Source organism: Pipistrellus hanaki, assembly GCF_964339955.1.
Source record: "Pipistrellus hanaki genome assembly, chromosome: 16".
In the NCBI taxonomy this organism is placed as follows: Eukaryota; Metazoa; Chordata; class Mammalia; order Chiroptera; family Vespertilionidae; genus Pipistrellus; species Pipistrellus hanaki.
This window is the reverse complement of record NC_140518.1, coordinates 20,066,680-20,089,631: the sequence shown is the minus strand read 5'-3', so window position 1 is coordinate 20,089,631 and position 22,952 is coordinate 20,066,680. Positions and strand designations below refer to the sequence as shown.

The 22,952-nt window shown below is 34.0% G+C and overlaps 1 protein-coding gene across 2 annotated transcripts in view; it reads right to left on the bottom strand.

The window, feature by feature from the left end:
* Positions 1-8,406: 8,406 nt before the first annotated feature.
* BRIP1 (BRCA1 interacting DNA helicase 1) overlaps positions 8,407-22,952 on the bottom strand; it is a 111,126-nt gene continuing 96,580 nt past the window's right edge. The window contains exons 19-22 of one of the 2 annotated variants that reach the window (XM_084861650.1): positions 21,020-21,253; positions 18,316-19,137; positions 10,960-11,181; positions 8,407-8,612 (exon numbers count right to left, since the gene is read on the bottom strand). In XM_084861650.1, the coding sequence (XP_084717776.1) occupies positions 8,422-8,612; positions 10,960-11,181; positions 18,316-19,137; positions 21,020-21,253 (1,469 nt within the window). In that variant the 3' untranslated portion in view covers positions 8,407-8,421. Of the gene's footprint in view, positions 8,613-10,959; positions 11,182-16,030; positions 19,138-21,019; positions 21,254-22,952 lie in introns of those variants that run through there. The other variant, XM_084861651.1, reaches the window with a different exon arrangement.

The following is a 22,952-nucleotide window of genomic DNA, read 5'->3' as shown; positions in this document are numbered from 1 at the left end:
GGGCATATCCCCAGTGGGGGGTGTGCAAGAGGCAGCTGATCGATGACTCTCTCTCATCGATGTTTCTAGCTCTCTATCTCTCTCCCTTCCTCTCTGTATAAAATCAATAAAATATATTTAAAAAAAAAAAAAAAAAAAAAAAAAAAAAGAAATAGGCCAGCCACAAAAAACATATACTGCATGATCTCATTTATATTGTGGAATCTAAAAGTCTAACTCATTGAACCAAAGAATAGAATAGTGGTTACCAGGAAAGTGTTGGTGAAAGGATACAAACTTTCAGTTATGAGATAAATAAGTTCCAGAGATCTAATGTACAATATAGAGACTATAGTTAATAATAATTTATTATATACTTGAAATTTGCAAGAGTAGATCTTAACTGTGTCACTGCACATAAAACAAGGTTACTATAAGAGGGGATTGACACGTTAATTAGATTGATTGTGGTAATCATTTCACAATATATCAAATATCAAAACATCATGTTGTTTTGATACATATATACCTCACAAAGCTGAGAAAATCCAAGATGCATTGTAAATCTAAACGAGAATAAACAATAAAGGTACCAGAGAATTATTTTTTAAGTGAATATTTTCACTCTTAAATAGAAATCATTATTACAGCCTATAATGATTACTTTATTTATAAAATGCTTGACATTAACTCATTCTTAATATAATTTGCAATATATGAACTAAAGAAATTCAGTTTCTTAATAAAATATAAAATGATAAATATCTTTCGTCTAAAACTCACTGGTCAGAAAACAAGGACAACCATCTAATTCCATCTACTCAAAACTTTTAAACCAGATTAAAACGGCTAAATCCACCTTAACCCTTAACTGATGAGGATTTTATTTCTAAGGCTGCAATAATGTCATTTGTGGCCAACTCTCAGTTCCAGGAGCAGACAGATTATCAAAGCCATTCTGAGACCAGTATGAAGCACATTCTGCTTAAATCAATTATGATGAAACTGTTAGATTACACATGACAGCCAATACCATGCATCTCATAGCCATTAAATTTGTTTAATCACAACAAAAATAGAAATTGAACAAGAAAGATGTCACACCTATAAATATTTTGGAAGATAAACATCTTAGATGAATATTTTACAAATAAAATTCTGTGGGTCAGCAAATATGATTCTAGGAAAATATGTTGTAGAGAAAAAGTGAATGTATAAACATGGTTTAAAATTATACTTTTATGATTATTTTCTGCTTATTTCTATCTATGGAAAGCTAACATGTAAGCTTAATTAATAATGTAATATTTTCCTCTCTGTATCATTTCATCAATAAAAGTGGATGATAAAAAATATATCAAGGTAGAAGAGCAATGCTTACAAAACTCTCACTTCTATACACTTAACACATAGATTCTCAATGGTGAGAATATACAACATATACAAGAACTTTTTAATAAATATAAATAGCAATTATTACATACATTCTTCAATATAAAAACCTGTTTTGAACTAAGAAGAATTCATATGAGTTTTTCCTAAGATTGTATTTCATAGTGTGCTTGCAATAATAATAAGATCCAATCTGTTAGAAAACAAGTACAGGACAAATTAATAAGGTCATAATTTGGTCTAATGATGCTTAATACAGTTTTAGCAATCTGCTCAAGACAAAGGTGACCACTCAGACATAGCCAATTATGCATTTGTGTGGCAGATGAAATCTTTAGTGATGAATCTGATTAACATTCAATAATAAACACACAGGCTGAGAAAATGACCAAGCACCTCCTGTAAACATCAACTAAGGCTTTGTTAAGATTGAGGTCAGTCTGGTATCGCAGAAAGGCACATTAAGATAAAAAGTTTATCAAATGTGTTAACATGGATCCCTCTAAAAAAAAAAAAAAAAAAAAAAAGACAAAAACCTTATTACACAAAGGTCACCTTTTAACAGCTGACTTGTCTGATCAGTTAGGAAAATAATAGGCCAATCTTCTTTATGAGTCCTATGTATTTAATTTTTAGAGAAATTTTAAACCAATTTGATTTCATCTACAAATACTAGAAACATGGTAAAAGCATGCATTAGGACATTTAGCAGTTCCACTGCTTAAGTTTTTCTACCCATGACCCTTTCTGAGTAATTTGAAGTGATTCTGTTTTACTCATACTTACATTCCTAAAATGCCTTAGATCCAATTAGGCTTGATCATTGTTTCTTATCTAAGTAAGAATGAATTAATAAAGTGTGAAAGATGTTAGATGAGGATATAACAAATTGTATTTTAAAATATTTTATATAAGAATAGCATACGTATAAAAAAGTACACAAATACAATAATAAGAGCTCACTAAATTTTCACAGTGAACACATGCCATTAACCAATAACTGGGTTTTTTAAACTAAGTATCAAGAAAGCATTCTGGAAGCCCCTTCAGTCACCAGATCCCTCCATATCCAGTCCAATAACCTGACTTTATTTTTATATTGATTTCCAAAAGGAAGGAAAACGGAGAGATAGAAACAGCAATGATGAGAGAATCATTGATGGGCTGCCTCCTGCATGCTCCTCACTGGGGGAAGAGGAGAATAAGCCCGCAACCCTGGCATGTGCTTGACCAGGAACTGAATGGTGCCACTCCTGGTTCATAGTTCAACACCCAACCACTGGGGTAACCTGACTTTAAACAAAATAAATTAGTTTGGCCTGTTTATGAATTTGCTCTTTAATTTCATTAACTCATTGGTTGTTTAGTAAGGAGCACGTTTAGCATTTACATGTTTTGTGTTTTTTTTTTCCTTCTAGCTTTCTTCATGTAATTGATTTCTAGTTTCCTATCATTGTGGTCAGAAGTATTGCTTGATAGGATGTCTTTTTAAATTAATAAAATTGTTTTAACATGTGATCTATCCTGGAAAATGTTCCATGTGCAGTTGAAAAGTATGTGTATTTCGTTTTTGGACAGTGTTCTGTGAACATCTATTAGGTCCATCTGATATAATCTGTTAAGGCCAATGTTCCCTTGTCGATTTTGTCTGGATGGTCTCTCATTGTTGTATGTGGGGTGTTAAATTCCCCTACTATCATTGTAATACTGTTGATCTCTCCCTTTGTTTATTAATATTTGCTTTATATATTTAGGTGTTATGCTAGATGCATAGATATTTATAAGTGTAATGTTCCTCTTCTTCGATTGACCCCTTTTCCATTATATAATGCTATTCCTTTTCTCTTTTACATTCTATACCAAAATCATAAATTTGAAAATATAAATGTAAGTGCAGTTAACCCTTGAACAATGTGAGGGCTAGGGATGCAGACTACCCATAGTTGAAAGTCCACATATAACTTTTGACTACGCAAAAAGTTAAGTTGTTCCTCAGTGTTCACGAGAGATTGGTTCCAGGCTCCCTGTGGATACCAAAATACGAGGATGCTCATACTCTTCCCTCCACTTGAAAATCTTTATATTTCAGAAAAGTTTTATAATTTTCTTCACATAGGTTCTAAACATTTTCTAAATTTCAATGGACCTTTCCATCTTGTATGAGAAATTCATATTCCTGGTATACTCATAATAGCCTGACACATTCTTAAATACGTAAAGTGAAAGTGAAAATATCTTAAATATTAATTATTTCACTTCTTTCCTCCTTGGATAAAGGTTATCTAATTATGACTTTTGTCACAAGTATATATTGCTTTACAAAAAATCAGGAGTTGCCATCTTAAACATAGAGTTATATACTCATTAAGAAAAATTTGAAGTGATTATTTTGAAATTATGGTGTCAGTGTTAGTGTTTTAAGGTTAAAATAGAAATGTACTAAGAGATTTGCATAATAACATGTAGAAAATTGACTCACTGATAAAACACACAAAGAAAACTGACTCAATGGAGAAAATAGCCAATACATTTGAATTGGGCAAATATTTTAAATAATTATTGAAAATTTTAGGTGATCAATTTATAATAAAATATAATTGCTTAATCCTTTCACTAAAAATCAGTAAACATGTGTGAATGGTTTCTCAACAGTATCAAGATATCTTCTAAAGAATCTAGAAGTTTAAAAAGATAAATTCTAAGCATAAGAACAAAATTTCTGAAGCTTTAATGATATGAGGAAGAATAAATTATTAAAAAGCATTTTTGCACAGCTGGTGTGGCTCAATGGTTGAGCATCGACATATGAAAAAGGAGGTCACAGTTCAATTCCTGGTCAGGGCATATGCCTGGGTTGTGGCTCAGTGTGGGGCATGCAGAAGACAGCCAATCAATGATTCTCTCTCATCATTGATGTTTCTCTACCTCTTCCTTCCTCTCTGAAATAAAAGTGTACTTTTTAAAAGAGCATTTTATCCTCACCCAAGGATGGTTTTATTATTACTAGAGGCCGGGTGCACGGGATCGGTGCACTGGAGGGAAGCATGACCTGTGGGGATTGGCCTGCTGTGGGAGCACCACTAATCCCAGTCAGCCAAGTGGCTGTGGGCCCACCCTCTGAGCAGCTGCTCCCTGGTCCCTCATCTTCTATGGAGCTGGAGCACTCATCTCTCCCTGGGACCTGGTTGGGGCTGAGACCAGGGACAATAGCAATGAGAGGCACCAGAGTAGGCGTCAGTATCACAGCGGCCATGAACCCTCCTCCCAGCCTCCAGGGTCAGCTCTGTGAGCCTGGCAGCAGCACTGCACAGCCTGCAGGCATCTGGAGGAAGTGGTAGGGAGCACCGAGGAAGAGCCTGGGGGGAGGAGATGATGATCACAGCCTGTATTCCTGCTGATAGGCCCAGGGTTCACAGTGGGAGCAGCTGCTCATCCTGGTCACCTGAGCTGTACTCCCACTGTGGTAACACACTGACCACCAGGGGGCAGCTCCTGCATTGAGCATCTGTTCCCTGATGGTTAGTGCATGTCATAGCAACTGGTCAACCGATTGTTCTGGTCATTCCGCCATTCAGTCGCTAGGATTTTATTATATAGGATTATTACTATTATTGATTTTATTTTATTTTTAAAATATATTTTATTGATTTTTTACAGAGAGAAAGGGAGAGGAATAGAGAGCTAGAAACATTGATGAGAGAGTCATCAATCAGCTGCCTCCTGCACGCCTCCTACTGGGGATGTGCCCACAACCAATGCACATGCCCCTGACCAGAACCGAACCCAGGACCCTTCAGTCTGCAGGCTGACGCTCTATCCACTGAGCCAAACTGGATTCGGCTATTATTGATTTTAAAGAGGAAAAGAGAACCATTGATCAGTTGCCTCCCACACATGCCCTGCCCAGGGATTGAACCCACAATCTAGGTAGGTCTGTGCCCTGACTGGGAATTGAACCTGAAACTTTTTGGTGTAGAGGATAATGCTAGCACCAACTGAGCCACCTGGCCAAACTAAAAGATCATTTTTAAATCATAAGAGATGTGAAAGAAAACAAGTTTTTACCAATTCTCTACTGAATCATTACTCTTGTCAACCTTAGGATGCAATCTGAGATTTTTTAGTTCATCCTTCATGCTTTATAGATGTATTAGTGACCCGGTGCATGGACTCATGCACACTGAAAGGAAATTAATTATAAGATGGCCACTGGGGCAGGCCTGAGCGAGATGGGCTGGGCCAGACATGCCCTGGAGCCAACCTCCCATGGTCCCTCCCAGCAGGCCGCACTTTTGGCAGCACCGAGGCTCAAAAGGTGTCTGTGGAGTGAGCGGAGTTCCTCCGGCAGGTGGGGTCCCTTGGCCTGGCCTATAGGGACTGGGCCAAAACCAGCTCTCCAACATCCCCTGTGGAGCCCCGGAGTGCGGAATGCAAATGCAAGTGTGCAGTAAACCAGATTCGGGGCCAACAGTGCCCCAACAACAACATAACCCACAGATTAAGGTGTGGCCCCGCAAGGAATTGGGCTGCCTCTTCTCTGGTTCCAGAGTGTGTCACCTGAGAACCGCTGCTGCCAAGTCACCGCAGCTCCTGCATTGAGTGTCTGCCCCCTAGTGGTCAGTGTGCATTATATCTACCAGCCAGTCAGATGGTCGCTTAGCCTTTTATATATATAATTATGGAAGTGACATAATAATCCCAGTATGTTTAGTTCTTAGGCAGAAGTGCTGTCTTAACTGAGGAAGATTTGTTTTGGATCAACACAATGTTCTCTTTAAATAATTGCCAAATAGGATGCAAGTGTTTTCCCATATTTTGGATTTCAATAACAGACAAAATATTTTTAGGGAGTAATTAATGTAAGTTGTATTGAAGCAGTCATTTAGGGAACACACATAAGCAAACCCTAATTTGGTATAAATATTAAGAAGCAAAAACAGGAAGAAGAGTTATAAATAGGCATAAATGAGAGAAATAAGGGGAAAAAATTTATAGAAAATATTAAAAAACTAATATTTAATAGGTGTGCTTAAAGATAATATAGAAGGAAAAGGGGATATGTTAAGAACTATAAATCAGAGAAAATGTAGTTTGTTCATTCTATTGTCTATAAAATATGAAAAAATGTACCCGCCACAAGCTGACAAGTTACATATGATGTATCTGACTTGAAAATATTAACATCTTATTAATATTCATCAATAAGATTGCTAACAACAGCTATTAAAAAACACCTTCATAAAGCTAGAAACAGAACTAATCCTTCATTTTCAAAGTAAATTTGCATGTACAGTCAGATCAGATTTTAGATTTCAAATAAATTCACTATTTCAAAAGGATCATTCTATTAAACAAGTAAAAAGTAATATCTGAATTTTGGTGTGCTGTTAGGTACGATTGAAAAAAAGAGAAAAAGTAAGTTATCTCTCACTAACTTAGATGATGCTTATGTTCAGCTAACAATTTCCTAACAAATGCAAGAGTGTGTGATATGGATGGATAGGACATGGGCATAACTATAAAGGAGAAAGTTATATGTTAAAGCTAATTCCCAGCTGTCCCAGCCAAAACAAGGTTAATCTTATCCTCCTTTCTAAATTTCTTATCAGGCAAGACAATGGAACAAAACCTTGTTTCAAAATTTTTATTACATTTCCAGTTGGGAAGAGTAAATTTTAAAAAATAAAATATATAACCCTGCCAGAGCTTTTCAATGTTCCCATACTGCCAATTTTACCTTTCTTGGAAGAAAGACAAGCTCTATTTTTCCCCACAGAGAAGTATTCATTGTAAGGCATAATTCGCCAGCCCACAAAGGAACAGTACTCTTCCTGTGAGCCTTCAATTAACTGTATGCTTATAAATGGCATTTCCTCTGAATGTGTATTGAAACTCACCTTATAAAATCCACAACGGTAGAGCAGTTCTTGTTGCTAAGGGACTATGATACTATTTCATGATGCTAAAACAGGAATATTATAGTTTCAATTGTTCATGTGCCTAGCCATCATCAGATAATTTAAATACTAAAAGAGATAAATGTTCTAACCTCTATTTACGTTATTTAATGTTGAGATAATGAATGATCCTGTACTTTTTAAAAACTAAAGACTTTTATAGTAGTATCAATAATAACAATAAAACATTATCAATATGATTGTTGCATGAGTTCTTGCATCATGCTAGGCACTATTTCATGTAGTTTATAGGAATTAACTCATTTAATCCTTATAACAACCCTACTGGTTAGGTATCATTACTTCCCCAGTTCTGCACAAAAGGAAACGAAAGCACAGAAAAGTAACTTGCTCTAGGACTAGGTTATGGAGCTAATAAAGTGGCAGAAGTAGAATTTGATATCCAACTGGTCTCACTGTAGAGTTTACATTCTTACCTGCCACACTATATTACACTAAGAAAACATTTTTAAAAATCTTACTACATACATTTATTTACCTGGGATTTGATGTTTTTTAAAGTAACTCATAGTTCTTTAAGAACATAGTCTTATTCATAGAACATATTTACTGAAAGTACTTCAATACTCTGGTGAAATTATATTTACAACCTAATTGTTTTGCATCATTAGGATAACTTTGAATCTACTAGGTTTAGGGATGTGCACTAGCAGCTTACATTTAGTGGAAATCCAATCCTTATTTTATGAGGCTAATCTTTGGGTCACGTCTCCAATGTATATTTAATCCTGATTAGGCTTAAATGAGCAGATTAAAAAACACACAAAGAGGTCAGACAAAATAACAGTGCAAGTTTTTAAAGTGTAATTCACTGCAATGTGGAAACTTAATGTATCTAATTTTGCTATGCAGCCACACCAAGTGGTTTTTACTTTGGCTTTAATGCCCAATTTACTAAAGCACAATATTTAGGAATAGTTCATCTTTAATAGTATATCATAATTTATAATTTTTATTAAAAGAGAGAATGGGCCTTATTAATATATTTATGTGCAGCATAGCAATATTTTGTATATCTTCATCATAACAAGTATAGTTATGTATATCTTCATCATAATAAGCAAGCTTCACATTAAGTTTCAAAAACAAATATACATAAACTTACCCTTGATTCAGCAATATTTCTAGGGTCACTTATTTCAGCACCAATTAAAGGACATGGGAGTAGAGACTGGTTGATACAATTTCTACACTGTAAGTAGCTGGTTAAAGAACATTCTTTCGTATTCCAGATGGCATTTAAAGATAAACCTGTCTCCATGCCTACAAAAAATTAAAAAAGGCCTTTCATAAACCCTGAACTACCAGATTCAACATCTCAATTTCACTTATAAAGGTCTAACAGAAAGTGGAGTGGATGCTAAGCTTGGGTAATATTTTTGAAAACCATTACTTTAACATATTTAATTTTTACAATCTTTAATCTAACATAGAAGAGTACAGAAAATAAGTTTAAAAAAGAGTAATAGCTTACATTTATTAATGCCTATTATATAAATTATTTTATTTTCACAGCAATGCTGTGAGGTAATTATTATTGTCCTCATTTTATGGGTGAGAAAACAGTTTCAGGGAGTATAAATTAAAGTCAGAAAGCAGTAGGCTGGGATTTAAAATGTCCAAATCCAAAACTCATGCTTCAGTCCCTTTGGCTTGGTGCCTTCCTCAGAATCAAAATTGTTTTCAAGAGAAAAATGTAATCCTTTGTTTAAAAAAAACACACAAAAAAACCCTATGTAAAATTGAGAACCTTATAAATCTCCATATTCTATAATCAGAAAATTGTTCTACATTAATTGTGAAATGGGACTTTTCATAAATTTAACACCAGTAAGTTTAAAACAAAAATTTGTTTATCATACAAGTCTATGAGAATGTAATTTCCCACAATTAAAATAGCAAAGTAATTTTGCTCAAGCTTTGACATGGTAATACATCTGCAGGAGTAGCATACCTTTTACAGTACATTCATAACAATAATAGATATCACTATCATATATCTGGTTTCGGGACAAAAAGTTTCTCCATAGTTGAACAATCCACCAGACAAATCTCAAATATGCAAGGATAACCTTCTGTGCTGGCCTGCCTTTGGTATAAAGTAAGTAAACTGCAACTCTTGTGGAGGAAATGAGAGTTCCAGGTGTTGAATGAGCACTTGCTACCTTCTGTAGGAATTAACGGTACTACACGACAAAGGTGTACAGTTATGGCAGAGAAGAGACAAGAGACCAAGAGAGAACCTCTCTTGCACACTGCACTCCCCAACCTCTCTTGTGATTGAATTTTATTTGTGCCTGGAAGTCACTAAAAAAAGGGCTGGAAACTCAGAATGAGATGTCGGATGATGCAGCACAGAAAAAAATTAACATAGCTTTTCACTTCAAGCTTAAGTGTATGCAGTTGAAATGGGAAGAATTTGTGTAAAAGATGACTATGAATCTATGCAAAGTTGTAATTCTCAAAACCTTCTTACAATCTCCCATACTGCACTAAGCCAAGAAATTTTAACAACCACATATTCATTTTTTTTTTTTGATAAATGAGTACATTCCCACAAGAAAGAATTTCCAATTCCAGAGAAAATATTGAAATTGGTCAAAGCTGCAAAGTACTGACGCGAACATTATTAGAAACATATGATCTGACCATATGTTTCTGCAGACATTTGTAACCAAAGTAAACATTCAGACTTATCCTGAATGGTCCACCTTTGAACGGGTAGCAACAAAAAGAAATCCCAAGTTTTATTTTTAGGGCCTTTTATACTTAGTATTGAATGAATGTATATTATCATAGAGCTTGTTGCCCTTGGATTTTAAATGGGAAGAAAGGAGTTTAGATGAACCCACTGATTTTGAAAATGGTAACTAATAGGTGTCTGGGTTATCTGAAGTCAGCATTTGGAACAGAAGTAATATGCCCCGCCTTGTCCCTACTGCTTCTAGGAAGAGTGGAAGAACTTATTCCTAGGTGAGTGTAGGGCTGGGATAAAGAACAGCAGTGTTTGGCCTAGTCCTTTCTACCCAACATTAGAAACAGGTATTGGCAGAATAAAAATAAACATGATGAGCAGACTTGAAAATAGCTGGGAAATTGTACAAGGCAGGGCAGCCTGAGATATTTATGCAAAGGTAAAAACACTTGAGTTTATGAGTTGTTTGTCTCTAAGCATCTATCCCATTGTTTTTTAGAAACAGCTGGTGGAGCCCAATTGCTTCTACCATGTGATTGCTCCCATAAGCTCCTGCCCATCCTTTACCGAGGTCAAGCCTGCCAAAGCACGCACTGGACCTGGATTTGTGTGCCTTGTAAATTGGTTTTGTCTTTTTTCCTTTTTGGAATCGGTATCAGACACAGATAGATCAATGTCTCATCTGTCCTGATGTGACTTTTCTTATTTACACATTTCTTTGTTTTGAACAAAATTTGAGATTCTGTTTTATTTTTCTTTCTTTGCAATTCTTAAGTCAGTGGTACATATTTTAAAGAGCAATTTTTAAAATTGCTTTTCATTTGAGAATTCACATGAAAATAAAAAGGTCCCTTATTTACATTTAAGGGGTTTAGAAAGTGATAAGAAAGCAATATAGCTATTAAATAAGTTTACCTTCATTCTTTACTGAAGTCTGAAAAACCACTAATGTGGTTTTTAAATGGTTAAGGGCAGCACTGTCCCCAGTTACATAAAATGAATTTTCTTCTTTTGAACTGTTCTTGGACTCAGTTAAGCAATGGCAAAGAGATTCTGTGCAATTTAATTTAAGATTTAGGAAGATTCTTTGGATTTTTATCAGCACAGCATTCTTGGAAAAAACTTTTTTAAAAACTCCTATAAGAAATAAGGTGAAAGAGATTTAAGGAAAGTATATCACACTAGCAATTATATTAATTTTCTATAAATATACTACTGGTTGCTGCAATTTATTAAAATTAATGTGTATATGTATGTTCATTATTCAGAAGACAACTCAATGGAAAATTATTACACTTAGTGGAAGCATTAAAACAAGTAAATATATTGTCATTAAAACCTATTAACACCAACAGATACCACTTCTCATAATAAACTCTATAGTTGGATGCAGTTACAGTAGAAAGAATATAATTGAGTTGGCTTTTTAATCAGTATCTTAATGTGTTAATTTCTTGGTTATCTAAAATTATACTTTTCTCTAAGAATGCCTTAAGAAATCAATGTAATATGAACTAAACTACATTAAAAATGAAGTGCGGTTTGTTGCTATCAATTACCATGATCTGAGTACTAAATCTCTCTGGAATATTTCTAAAATTCTGGCCTACTCTAAAATACTAAAATATTTCTCATAAAAAAATATTTACTAACACACTAACCGGTTTGGCTCAGTGGATAGAGCGTCAGCCTGCGGACTGAAGGGTCTCAGGTCTGATTCCAGTCAAGGGCATGTACCTTGGTTGCAGGCACATCCCCAGTAGGGGGTGTGCAGAGGCAGCTGATGGATGTCTCTCTCATCGATGTTCCTAACTCTCTATCTCTCTCCCTTCCTCTGTAAAAAACTAAAATATTTTTTTAAAAATTTACTAAGCACCTACTATGTGTGAAGCATTATATTATGTTCTAGGACTGTTTTTTACATTCCTCAATAAATGTTAATATATTTTTGTTTAATATAAAAACTAGAGGCCTGGTGCACGAGTTAGTACAGGTGGAAGGTGGGGAAGGGCTCAGCCTGGCATGCACCCTCTTGAAATCTGGGGCCCCCTCAGGGGATGTAGCAGTGCACCAAGCGGCAGGTGGCCAAGGAGGAGCCCAACCCACCGCCACGCCACTCGCACTTATTCCAGGCACTGCACCTGCTGCCACTGACCAGCAGCGCTGCCGCGCAGTCCGGAGAGACTCCGGCCACCACTGCTCACTCACCAGCCGTGAGCCCAGCTTCCGGCTGAGCAGTGTTCCCCCTGTGGGAGCGAACTGACCACCAGGGGGAAACTCCTGCACTAAGCACCTGCCCCTGGTGGTCAGTGCATGTCATAGTGACTGGTCAACAAGTCGTTCTGGTAGGTTATAACGGTCGCTTAGGCTTTTATATATATCTAGCTACTATGATTCTGGAAAGTACGCCTATGGAAAAAATATAAGAGAATGAGGCTTGCTTTCAGAATTCTAAGACTATGCCTTACTAAAATGAATATAAATGTACAAAAATACATCAACTGGTAGAGTTCCATGACCTTGATTGACTTCTCATTATAATGTTCCCTTTCCCTCATTTGTAAAATAAGAATACCACCTGTATTCTTTTTTTTTTCTTAGTTTTTTTCCTTTTTTTTTTTTTTTTTTTTTTTTTAATTAAGGTATTACATGTGTATGGTAGTTCAGTGGTAGAATTCTCACCTGCCATCTGTATTGTTGACTTTGAAAGCTCTATAATACACTACATGGCACACTCTAAAGCACCACAGATGTTCTTGCTTTGCTTTGCTTCCTTTATAAGTAAAGAATCCAGAGTAGAGAGGCTAAAAGATCAGAAAATGGCAACACCAGGAAAAAATAGCATATCCTGAATTCCCTCAAGAATATATTGTAGAATTCTAAGTAGTTCTTTTTCTGTAAAAACTTAAAAAAAATTGTCCTAGCCTTGTGGCTCAGTTGGTTGGCAAATCAACCCAAACCCCTAAAGGTTGCGGGTTCCATCCCCAGTCAAGGCATACAGAAAGAAACATCTCACATCTATCTTTCTCTTTCTGCATCTCCTTTCCTTTTGGAAAAAGAAAGGTCACTAGAGTCTAGAAACTGGTCAAATGAAAAAGGTATTTACAAAAGCCAAGTATCATATGACAAAGTCATGACAGTCAATACATTTATAGAATGCTCTATTCAATGTATTTAGTCATAGCCAGTTAATATAGTGTTGGGAGTATCAGAGTAAACAATAAAGACACCCCCCAAAGCCCCCCCCAAGAAATTCCTGATCTGCCCTATGGATTTTACATAGAATGTTCTCAACGGACTTCAGTATTCCTTTGGCAACATTTTGTGTGTGGGTTTTTTTTTTCCAATGTATATATATTTTAAGATACAAAAATGAAATGTAAAAAACCAAACAGAAAATAAGTCTTCACAATACTTAAGTCTTGCTAGTAAAAGAGTAACTACACAGAACTTTCCCAAGTGTTTCCTAAGTGTTTTTCAGCCAAATTTGAAGGTGCAATGCTGAGATAACAATCATTGTAGATTATTGTTTTAGTTCCCTAACAACTACCATTTGGACAGTGCTTCAGAATTTATAGAGCGCTTTCATATATTGCATATCATCTCATTTAATCCTCACAATAATTTTCTTAAGTAGGTAGTGCTCACCTTTTCCCCACTAGAAAATAAAGCTAAAGTTCAATAAGGTAAAATACTATGATCAAGGCCACTCTGTAAAGAGTAGGGCCAAAGCTGACACTCATTCCTTTGACCCCCAATTCTGTTATCTTTCTCTTTGCCTGATGTTTAAAAAAGCTTTAATGTACTCTACTGCACTGGTATTCATAAAGTTTAATTTATTTCTTATGAAATTATTTATCTCCATTTTAAAATGAGAAAACAGAAATTCCAAAAAATTAAGTAACTTGCCCAAAGTAAGTCAGCAGGTGGACTTGGAACATTTCCAAGTCTAATGATAAACTCCATGTATATTAACAATCAACTTTAAAGTCTAAAATATGAAAATATTAATAAACCAATCTACTTTATTGCAGTTTAGGTGAACCTATACTAAGGATGATACAAAGTAATTTTTATATTTCCTACCTCCTTTTGCTTTAGGTAATAGTTCACTTCCACAAATAATACAATAAAGTCCTGACTGGCAAGGCAGGTTACTTGGGTCCTTTTACAACACATAAGAGAGATCAATGTTTGAAAGAATGGTTAATATTAAAGTATGAATACCACAAGGCAGTTTGAAAATAAAAGAGAAAATATACCTAGGTAATACTTGATACAAAATAATAACTATCAGTATTGACTATCCTTAAATCTTTTCAACAACTATGAATCATATATAAATGATGGCATCTAACTTAGTTTGCATAAATGATACTCCAATTATATAATCTCATACTTTATACTAGCAAGAGGCCAAATGAAACATTTTAATATTGAACTTTGTAAATACTGGTATAAAATAATTTAATGTAAAATGATGAAATTTTGGGGGAAAGCATGAGCATCAAAATCATAGAAACTGCTTAGAAAAGACCAAGATTTAAAAAATACAAATCTATTATGAAGAAGAATAAGATGTCTACATGACTATGCCTTGTTAATAAATATTCCTTTTAATCAGTATTTACCCTTAGATTTTCAAAGGTTAATTTCTGAAAATAGTTAAGTTTCATACAGTTTTTGTATTTCTTCTAATACATTGAAGCTCGTTCATTATAGAGTGGAATTTGGTATAAGATGGGCTGTTTTGGACCTAGTCCAAGAGCGTAGTTACTGAAAGCACTTCATTCTTAGGTTTCACCAATAAGGTGATCCACTGGCTCAGATCCTCTGGATATTATAACAAGGCTCCATTGTAGAGTGCAGGAAGCCAGGCAGCTAATGGTTCGTTCTATCAAGCTTAAGAAACAAAATTCTTTTTTCTTTTTTTTGGAAGGCATGAAAATCGTTTAAGGCTAGAGAATTAATAAACTTAGGTCATCTGTCTACATTTCCATTCCCTGAAATGATGTTCTTTTTGTATGTTAACAGCTGCACAGATACTTCATGTTATGGTTTTAACTTCCTTAGACACTTGTTGTCTGATACAGTCTTAAGTTGACTTTTTGTTATTAAAATTTTAATATTAATAATAGCTTTCTATTTATAAAAGACTGACTGCATTTTTTTATAAACACAAACAAAAAACTACCAAGAATTCATAAAGGTTAAAGTAGAATCTTGTTTAGCTCATTAATAAGTATTAAAAAGAGCACAAGTAAAAGTAATTGTTAGGTAATCATATACCCCCAAAAATGACATCACTGATATTAAATGACTACAATAACCAGTCTTTCACGTAATTTTACATCAGGCACTTTGATTTTGTGAAATTTTATAAGCAATCCTAAAGAATGAAATATTTTGAATGTGTTTTACCATAGGAAAATAACATGATATAGTCATATTGCAGAAAAATAATATGGGAAAGCCTTTTAAAAAATCAATGTCTTAAAGATCATAAGGAAGACTAAAAACAAAGCCTTGTGTGAACTTTGAAACAGTGTTAAATTAAAAATCATGTAATAATTAAATGCATAGTAGTAGCAGAGTAAGAGCTGTCATTAATTTCCAACAAAGCTATAACAAGTTTTAAATTTAAATAGTCAAGACTGGAAACATCTACTCTTTATATTGTACCTTTCTTCCATGAATAAAGCCCTTTCTCCAACTGGTAGTTTTCCTGGTTCGTGGCCTGTATGTTCTATAAACTTTCAGCCCTTGAATAAATTCAGTATTACATAATTATTTCATATGCATCAAACGGGTAAGGCAAACTACCTGATAAGCAATTTCTATCTTAAATATCTCAAAGTCCTAAAGAATAAACCAAATAATTTTCCTTCTAACCATATAACAATTTTTTTTATTATTTTTATTATTGACAGTATTACAGATATCCCCATCCCCCCTTTGCCCACCTCCACCAGCACCTGACCCCTCATCCCTCTGGCCATCATATATAATGATTCTTTATTGTTGGTCTGTCTATCTATCTATCTATCATCTATCTATCTACTATTTTCATCATCATCATCTCGATATATGATTGATTTACTAATAACTGATAGTTTGCCATGTGCCAAGTACTCTTTTAAATGCTTTTACATATTTTAATGTATTCAACTCTCTAAAACATCTCTTTAAAAAGTACGTAATCACTAATAAAAATGTGCTATGACTACTGTATTATAAAGGCTAATACTTTTGCAACATCCACTTAGTCAAAATTATAATCTAAGGAGACTATATAGACACCTGATTCAAAACTGACATCATTATAGAAAATTTTTGAAATACCTCTTGGAATTACTAAAAGCTGTGGCACATCTCTACATACTCCAAATAAAGAACTTTTTAGCTTTAGACAGTTTGGAAGGAATAAATATTAGGGAAAAAGGGTGGTATTTGAGATCAACTTGGATAATAACACTAAGATACAACTAAAATATAATGTGCTTGGTTTTTCTCATGTAATTTTCCAATTTTTCTAAAGGCAATGTTTTAGTATACTTATTTTAATAATGCTTCTCAAGTTATTATGTATTGTACATATTCATAAAATTATTCCCTTAAAGGTAGATGAGTGGCATTTCCCCTACTCTATAAAATTGTTTGCTTAACTTCATTCATTTTAAAACAAAAGCAATTGAAAACAATTTAGAATAAAATAATATATATATTCCTTTAAATTATAGAATTTTAAAGCTCAGATTTACATGATTTTATAGTATTAAATCCTACATTTCACAGTTAAAACACTTCCGAAAAGGCATAGTAATTGACAATATGACTAAGCTAATTAGTGGGAGAACCAGGAATAGAGCCCAAATCTCTTTTCTTCCTTCACCTGGTATTCTTTCTACTACTCCACTACCCTTATCTGCAAATTTAAAAATATACCAGAGAAGAGAAATGGTTATACCCTTTCAAAACAATTTAGAAATTCCCTTCTACTCTAATGCTATGTAACTTATTACTCAATGATCAATTAAAAAAACATGTAATACTAGGTGGGATATAATACATCCCAGTCTCTAGATGAATGCTTTAACTGGCAAATTATCAATTTGAACTATGCTTAAGAGTTATGGCGTCCAAACAGTTAAGCTGTATTCAATCTAAATGCCATCAAAATAAAAGTAAGCACATGCATATGTAATAATTTATCATCCAAATAAATATAAAATAAACTTGATTGCTGGGAATTGACTTGAAAATAATAAACCACTTCCACAACTTCAACAGGTCGTAAAATTTCAATTCAAATCACTCACAAGAAGACTAAATGTCCATAAAACAATAGATATTTCTTAGAAAAAGATCAGTGAATGTAATTTTGGAATGATGTTAGAGAAGAGCATCTTCTATAACCATTTTTGATAAGAAGTATAGCTCCATTCACAAAAACCTAAAGACAAAACTTACAGACTTATTGAGCTCTAAGGGAACATTTTTAAGCTACAGTTACATGTTTACACTTACTTATCAAATTTACATATGAAGTTTTTTATCTTAATAGTTGCAAAATTAAAGCCTTTATGCTAAAACATGTCACTTATCCTCCCAATGATAATAAAAGTAGATAATCAGAACTGAAAATTTGGCGTCCTTCATTTGGCATTTTATAACTTTACATAAGCTTGCTTAAAACATGCTTGATTTTACTTTATCAAACAAACAAATGTAAGACAACATCAATTTAAAATGCATGCAGTTTTCTTCCTTAATTCTTAATTATTATTAGGCAGTTTAATACAGGAATACATTTTTTAAGAAAACTTTGATTTCTAAAAGAAATGTCAGACCAATCTGAGGTAAAATCTATAATAAAATATTGGTTTACACTGTTGTTAATTTTTATGTATCAGATGAAAACAAAGGATGAGTACTATATATAAATGTTTATGTAAAATTTAAAATGCCCTAGACAACTATATATCTTTTAGGTTAATTGATTCTGAATTGCACTTAGCCAAGGAAGATTGTTGAAAGAAAATAATTTTGAATGAATCACTTTATCAAAACTCAAGAATAGTAAAACAAATATTTAAGAACATAATATACTTTTAAAACTCTTATGGCAATTAAAGGAAAAAATATATCTCAAATTTTAAAAAATTATACCTAGCTAATGTATGTTATCATTTATAATAAAGTTTAATATAAGTACAATATATTTTTATATCTTGACAGTTAAGTATTATTATCTAACACCTGGGAACACACCTTTATTTTTGGGAGGAGACTGTTTAAAGTCCTTTATATCCATTTCATGAGTTTTCTCCAGTTCAAATTCATTTATATGAGTTGTTTTTATATTATTATCAATATCATCTTTACTTTCTTCAATATGCGTAAGTCTATTTAACTTTGTGTCTGAGCAATCCTCAACTTTCATTTTCCTGACTGAATCTACTTCTGTTGTAGTCCTAGTTTCAAAAAGATCTTCAGCTAAAATACAATTTGAATCATTGGCCAATCTATTGTCTCTATCAGTTTCAACTAGTTCATTTTTTTCTTTATTTGTATCTACAGGATCATAAAGTTCAGGGGTAAAATAGATAGATTCATCTTCTGCTTCTGTTTCAAAATCTCTATTTGAAGTAGAAAGTTTATCTTCTTCACTCACTAGAGATAATTCAATGTCTGGATCCAGGGCTTCTTTAGAGCAGAGTAGCTGTTCGGAATGATCTTTTTTAAGAGCAGCCTCAATCTTTACTGATGGAATAATAGTTTCTGACTGAGAGCATGGTTCAAATGATGTGTTTACTTTTAGAGATGAAGATTCAAATTTATCAGTGAGTGGCAAAACAGTTTCACAATCGTTTTCTGTTTTGAAAGTGGAAGAACTAGAGGCACAGTCCTCTGATGACCTAAACTTAGGTGTTGTAGTCAGAATTTTACCAGAAAAACACTGCCCCAAAGAATTAGAACTAGACCAGCTAACTCTATTTGCTTGTTTGTTGAAGGTTGGGCTTGCGGATCTGGAAATCCCAATGTTTTCTGCTTCCATTGCCTGGCCAGACTCTTCCAATAATCCTGGAACATCTATGAGTACAAAAATGTAAAAATGTTAACTTTCTGTTCCATGCATAATAATAGTTTTATCAAAATGATTTTTGTTAGAAATACTACAATAACTGTAAAGGAGACAAAATCCTGAACCCACAACCAGTAGCAGGATTTCCATCTTGGAATGTAAAGCACAAAATATTAACTCTGAAAAGAACCTATGTCTCCAGTGAGTCCTAACCCAAGTTACAATGCTGTATGGTAAATTTTCAAATCCCACACCAGGAACCTCAGGAGTGAATGAGAAAAAGGATAAAAAGAGGAAGAGGGCTGAATAAAGGAGGGAACAGGCTGTAATAACTTAATTTTTAAATCCACTAATTAGTTACTGACTTAGACTAATTCCCTTAAGGAAATTGACCCTACCTAGACTAAGATATAAAACTGGCTAGTACTCAGACCTGAACTAGAACCAAGGTTTCCTGATTACCAATATAATGACCTTGAATTCACTATGGCATTTATTGTATACTAGAGGTCCGGTGCATGAATTCGTGCACGGATGGGGTCCCTTGGCCTGAATGGCAAGGTTGGCCGGGGGTAGGGACTGTGGAAGGTTGGCTGGTCATGGGAAGTTGGCTGTAGGAGCACAATGGCCACCAGGGGGCAGCTCATGCATTGAGCTTCTGCCCCCTGGTGATCAGTGTGCATCATAGTTACCAGCTGGTAGCCCGGTTGTCTGGTTGTAATGGTCGCTTAGGTTTTTATGTACTATATGGATAGAAGCATATATTATAAAATAAATATTTAAAAATTGATATATTAAACTATCATATATTCATTAAAACAATTGAAATAATACCAATAATATATCCACAGTTTGGCCGGACAGTAAATTTTTTTGGTTTTGCGGGTTTTATTGTATTTGTCACAACTACTCAATTGTGCTGTTCTGGTGTATTAAGTACAATTACTCAACTCCACTTTTGTATATAATATGTAAATGAATGGATGTGACAGCGTTCCATTAAACTATATTTTTAAAAAATACATAGCAGGCCAAATTTGGCCCAGAGGCCATAGTTTGCCAATCCCTGATATTGACCATTATATTTTAATATATTTTGAAATATTTTTTTTATCATTTAGAATACATGACTTTATTTCCCTAAACTAAGAAATTTATGTAAGAAAAAAGATCTATAAGTGAGACCAATTTTCAATATAACCTTTAGAAAAACATCTAGCATTTGCATAGTACTTAATAATGCTGTAATATTTATCATGTTATTAAATCTTTACAACACAGCTTTGAGGGATAGGTATGCAGATAATCCTTTTTCAATTAAGACTCAAAAAAGGTTAAGTGACTTGCTCCTCGTCACAAAGCTAGTTAGTAGCAAAGTTGTTGTTGTTGTTGTTTTTTAATATATTTTTTATTATTGATTTGAGAGAGGAAAGGAAAGGGAGAGAAAGAGAAATAGAACCATCAATGATCAGAGAGAATTATTGATCGGCTGCCTCCTGCAGGCCACACATTGAAGAATCGAACCATGACCTCCTGGTTTATAAGACCACTCAACCACTGAGTCATGCCAGCCAGGAGTAGTAGCAAAGTTTGTTAATGAAAAGTCAGAAAATGTGCTCAGCTCTTCTGACCAAAGTTTGTTCCCATTCCAATATACTATACTACTTCACTAATTTATGACAATACTTTACATTACAAACCAAGGTATTTAAGGACATTAATCTATAACACAAAAATATCACTCCATATATAATGGAAAACTTTTCTATCAAATGAAAATGGACAAAGCTTTTCATACATTTGTCCTTCCTGGAGGTATGTCACTTGGGAGTGATGGATTTTTATTCATTTTACAACATTTTAATTCTTAGACACACATTTTTTCCTTACCTTCCCTAGGATTTTCTGATAATAGAGGATTTGCTGCTTCTAAAAAGTAAGGTGAGGTATTGTCCTTCAAACAAGCCACTTCATGTGTACACTGCCTGTCCTGTAGAGACTTTCTGTCCTCTTTGGATACATCAATGAACTTTCCGTGCTTTTTGGAAAATTCAGCCAAAGAATCCAGGGCACTTTCAAAGGTTGAATGGTGCTGAACCTGCTGCCGTACCCATTTAGAAAGTCCTAAGGAAAAAGTAAACCCAGGGAAGAAACTTCGGTTATTTTATATTATTTATGATATTTGGTTATGAAGACATTATGTATTAAGAAAAACTTGGATAATTTTTCTAATGAAGTTATCTAGAAATTAGAGTAAATACCGTTTCCCCGAAAATAAGAGTGTCTTATATTAATTTTTTCTCCCAAAGTTGCGCTAGGCCTTATTTTCAGGGAATGTCTTATCTTTCCATGCACTAGGTCTTATTTTCGGAGGATGTCTTATTTTCGGGGAAACACGGTAGAATGGTTCTCAATACTCTTCCTGCCTTTTTACCTTCATATGTACAATATGCTCATATATCAGTAACATTTCTCTTTATATGCAACTGGAGAGAGAAAAGAGGCAATGGGAGTAAAGTGAGGGAGGAGCAGAACTTTTGTCAGTTTAGAACAGTGGTCAGCAAACTGTGGCTCGTGAACCACGGTTTGTCACTCTGTTGACTAATGAGTTTGCTGACTACTAATTTAGAATAACTCACAAATAAAGCAAATTAATTTCACAAATCCCCACAAAAATTGGCTGCCTTTTCATTATAGGGAAACTAGAAGTTGTAAACAACACAATTTTGCATACCTACTTTCTAAATTTCACTCCTTTTGCAAAAATAAATTCAATATTTCAGTCTCATAGGTTTTTTTGTTCCTTTTCCCCCCCAATTCCAAATATACATTAAACTACTCTGGGGGCCAAAAGGAATAACACTGTTTTATGGGTAAATCATGTCCTATCTAAATATTACATTATTTTTAAAATATTCAAATAATGGAGTTGTAAGGGACAAAATTTTTATCTAGGACATATGAAAACTGCATAAAAATGAACCATAAATTTTAATCTAAGGGGCTTTAAAGTAAGACTCACTTCAGAATGAAATTCAAAATCAGATATTCAAACTTTTAAGAAATAAAGTTGTCTACTAATATTACTAAAGTTATCATCACCTTTTGAAGTAATTTAAAAAGTCACTGTGGCCATGACTTATGTGTCTCGGTTGGGTATTGTCCTGGGCACCCAAAGGTTGCCAGTTCAATTCCTAGTCAGGGCACATGCCCAGGTTGCAGACTTGATTCCTCTCTCTCCCTCTTCCTTCCCCTCTCTCTAAAAATCAATAAAAATATTTTTAAAATAGCCAAAGCCGGTTTGGCTCAGCGGTAGAGCGTCGGTCTGCGGACTGAGGGGTCCCAGGTTCGATTCCGGTCAGGGGCATGTGCATTGGTTGCGGGCACATCCCCGGTGCGGGGTGTGCAAGAGGCAGCTGGTCAATGTTTCTCTCTCATCGACATTTCTAGCTCTCTCTCTTTCTCCCTTCCTCTCTGTAAAAAAATCAATAAAATATATTTTAAAAATAAAAAATATTTTAAAAATAAAAAATATAAAAAATAAAAAGTCACTATGGTGACTACTATCTTTGATTTCAAATACATTCCTTTATTTGTTTTTTAATGGAGTTTTTATATCAGTCTTACGTATAAAAATTGAATTTAAAAGGATATCAGTCATCAAAAGAAATTTGTATTTTGTGCTATTGCCCAGATAAGAAAAAATTTCAGTCTCAAAAAAATTAATTAATTAAAACCATACAGAAATAAACAAAATATATTTAATTTTAAGAAATCTCAACAAATCTGAACTATAAGGTAAAAGTTTAAGTACTAGATTTTA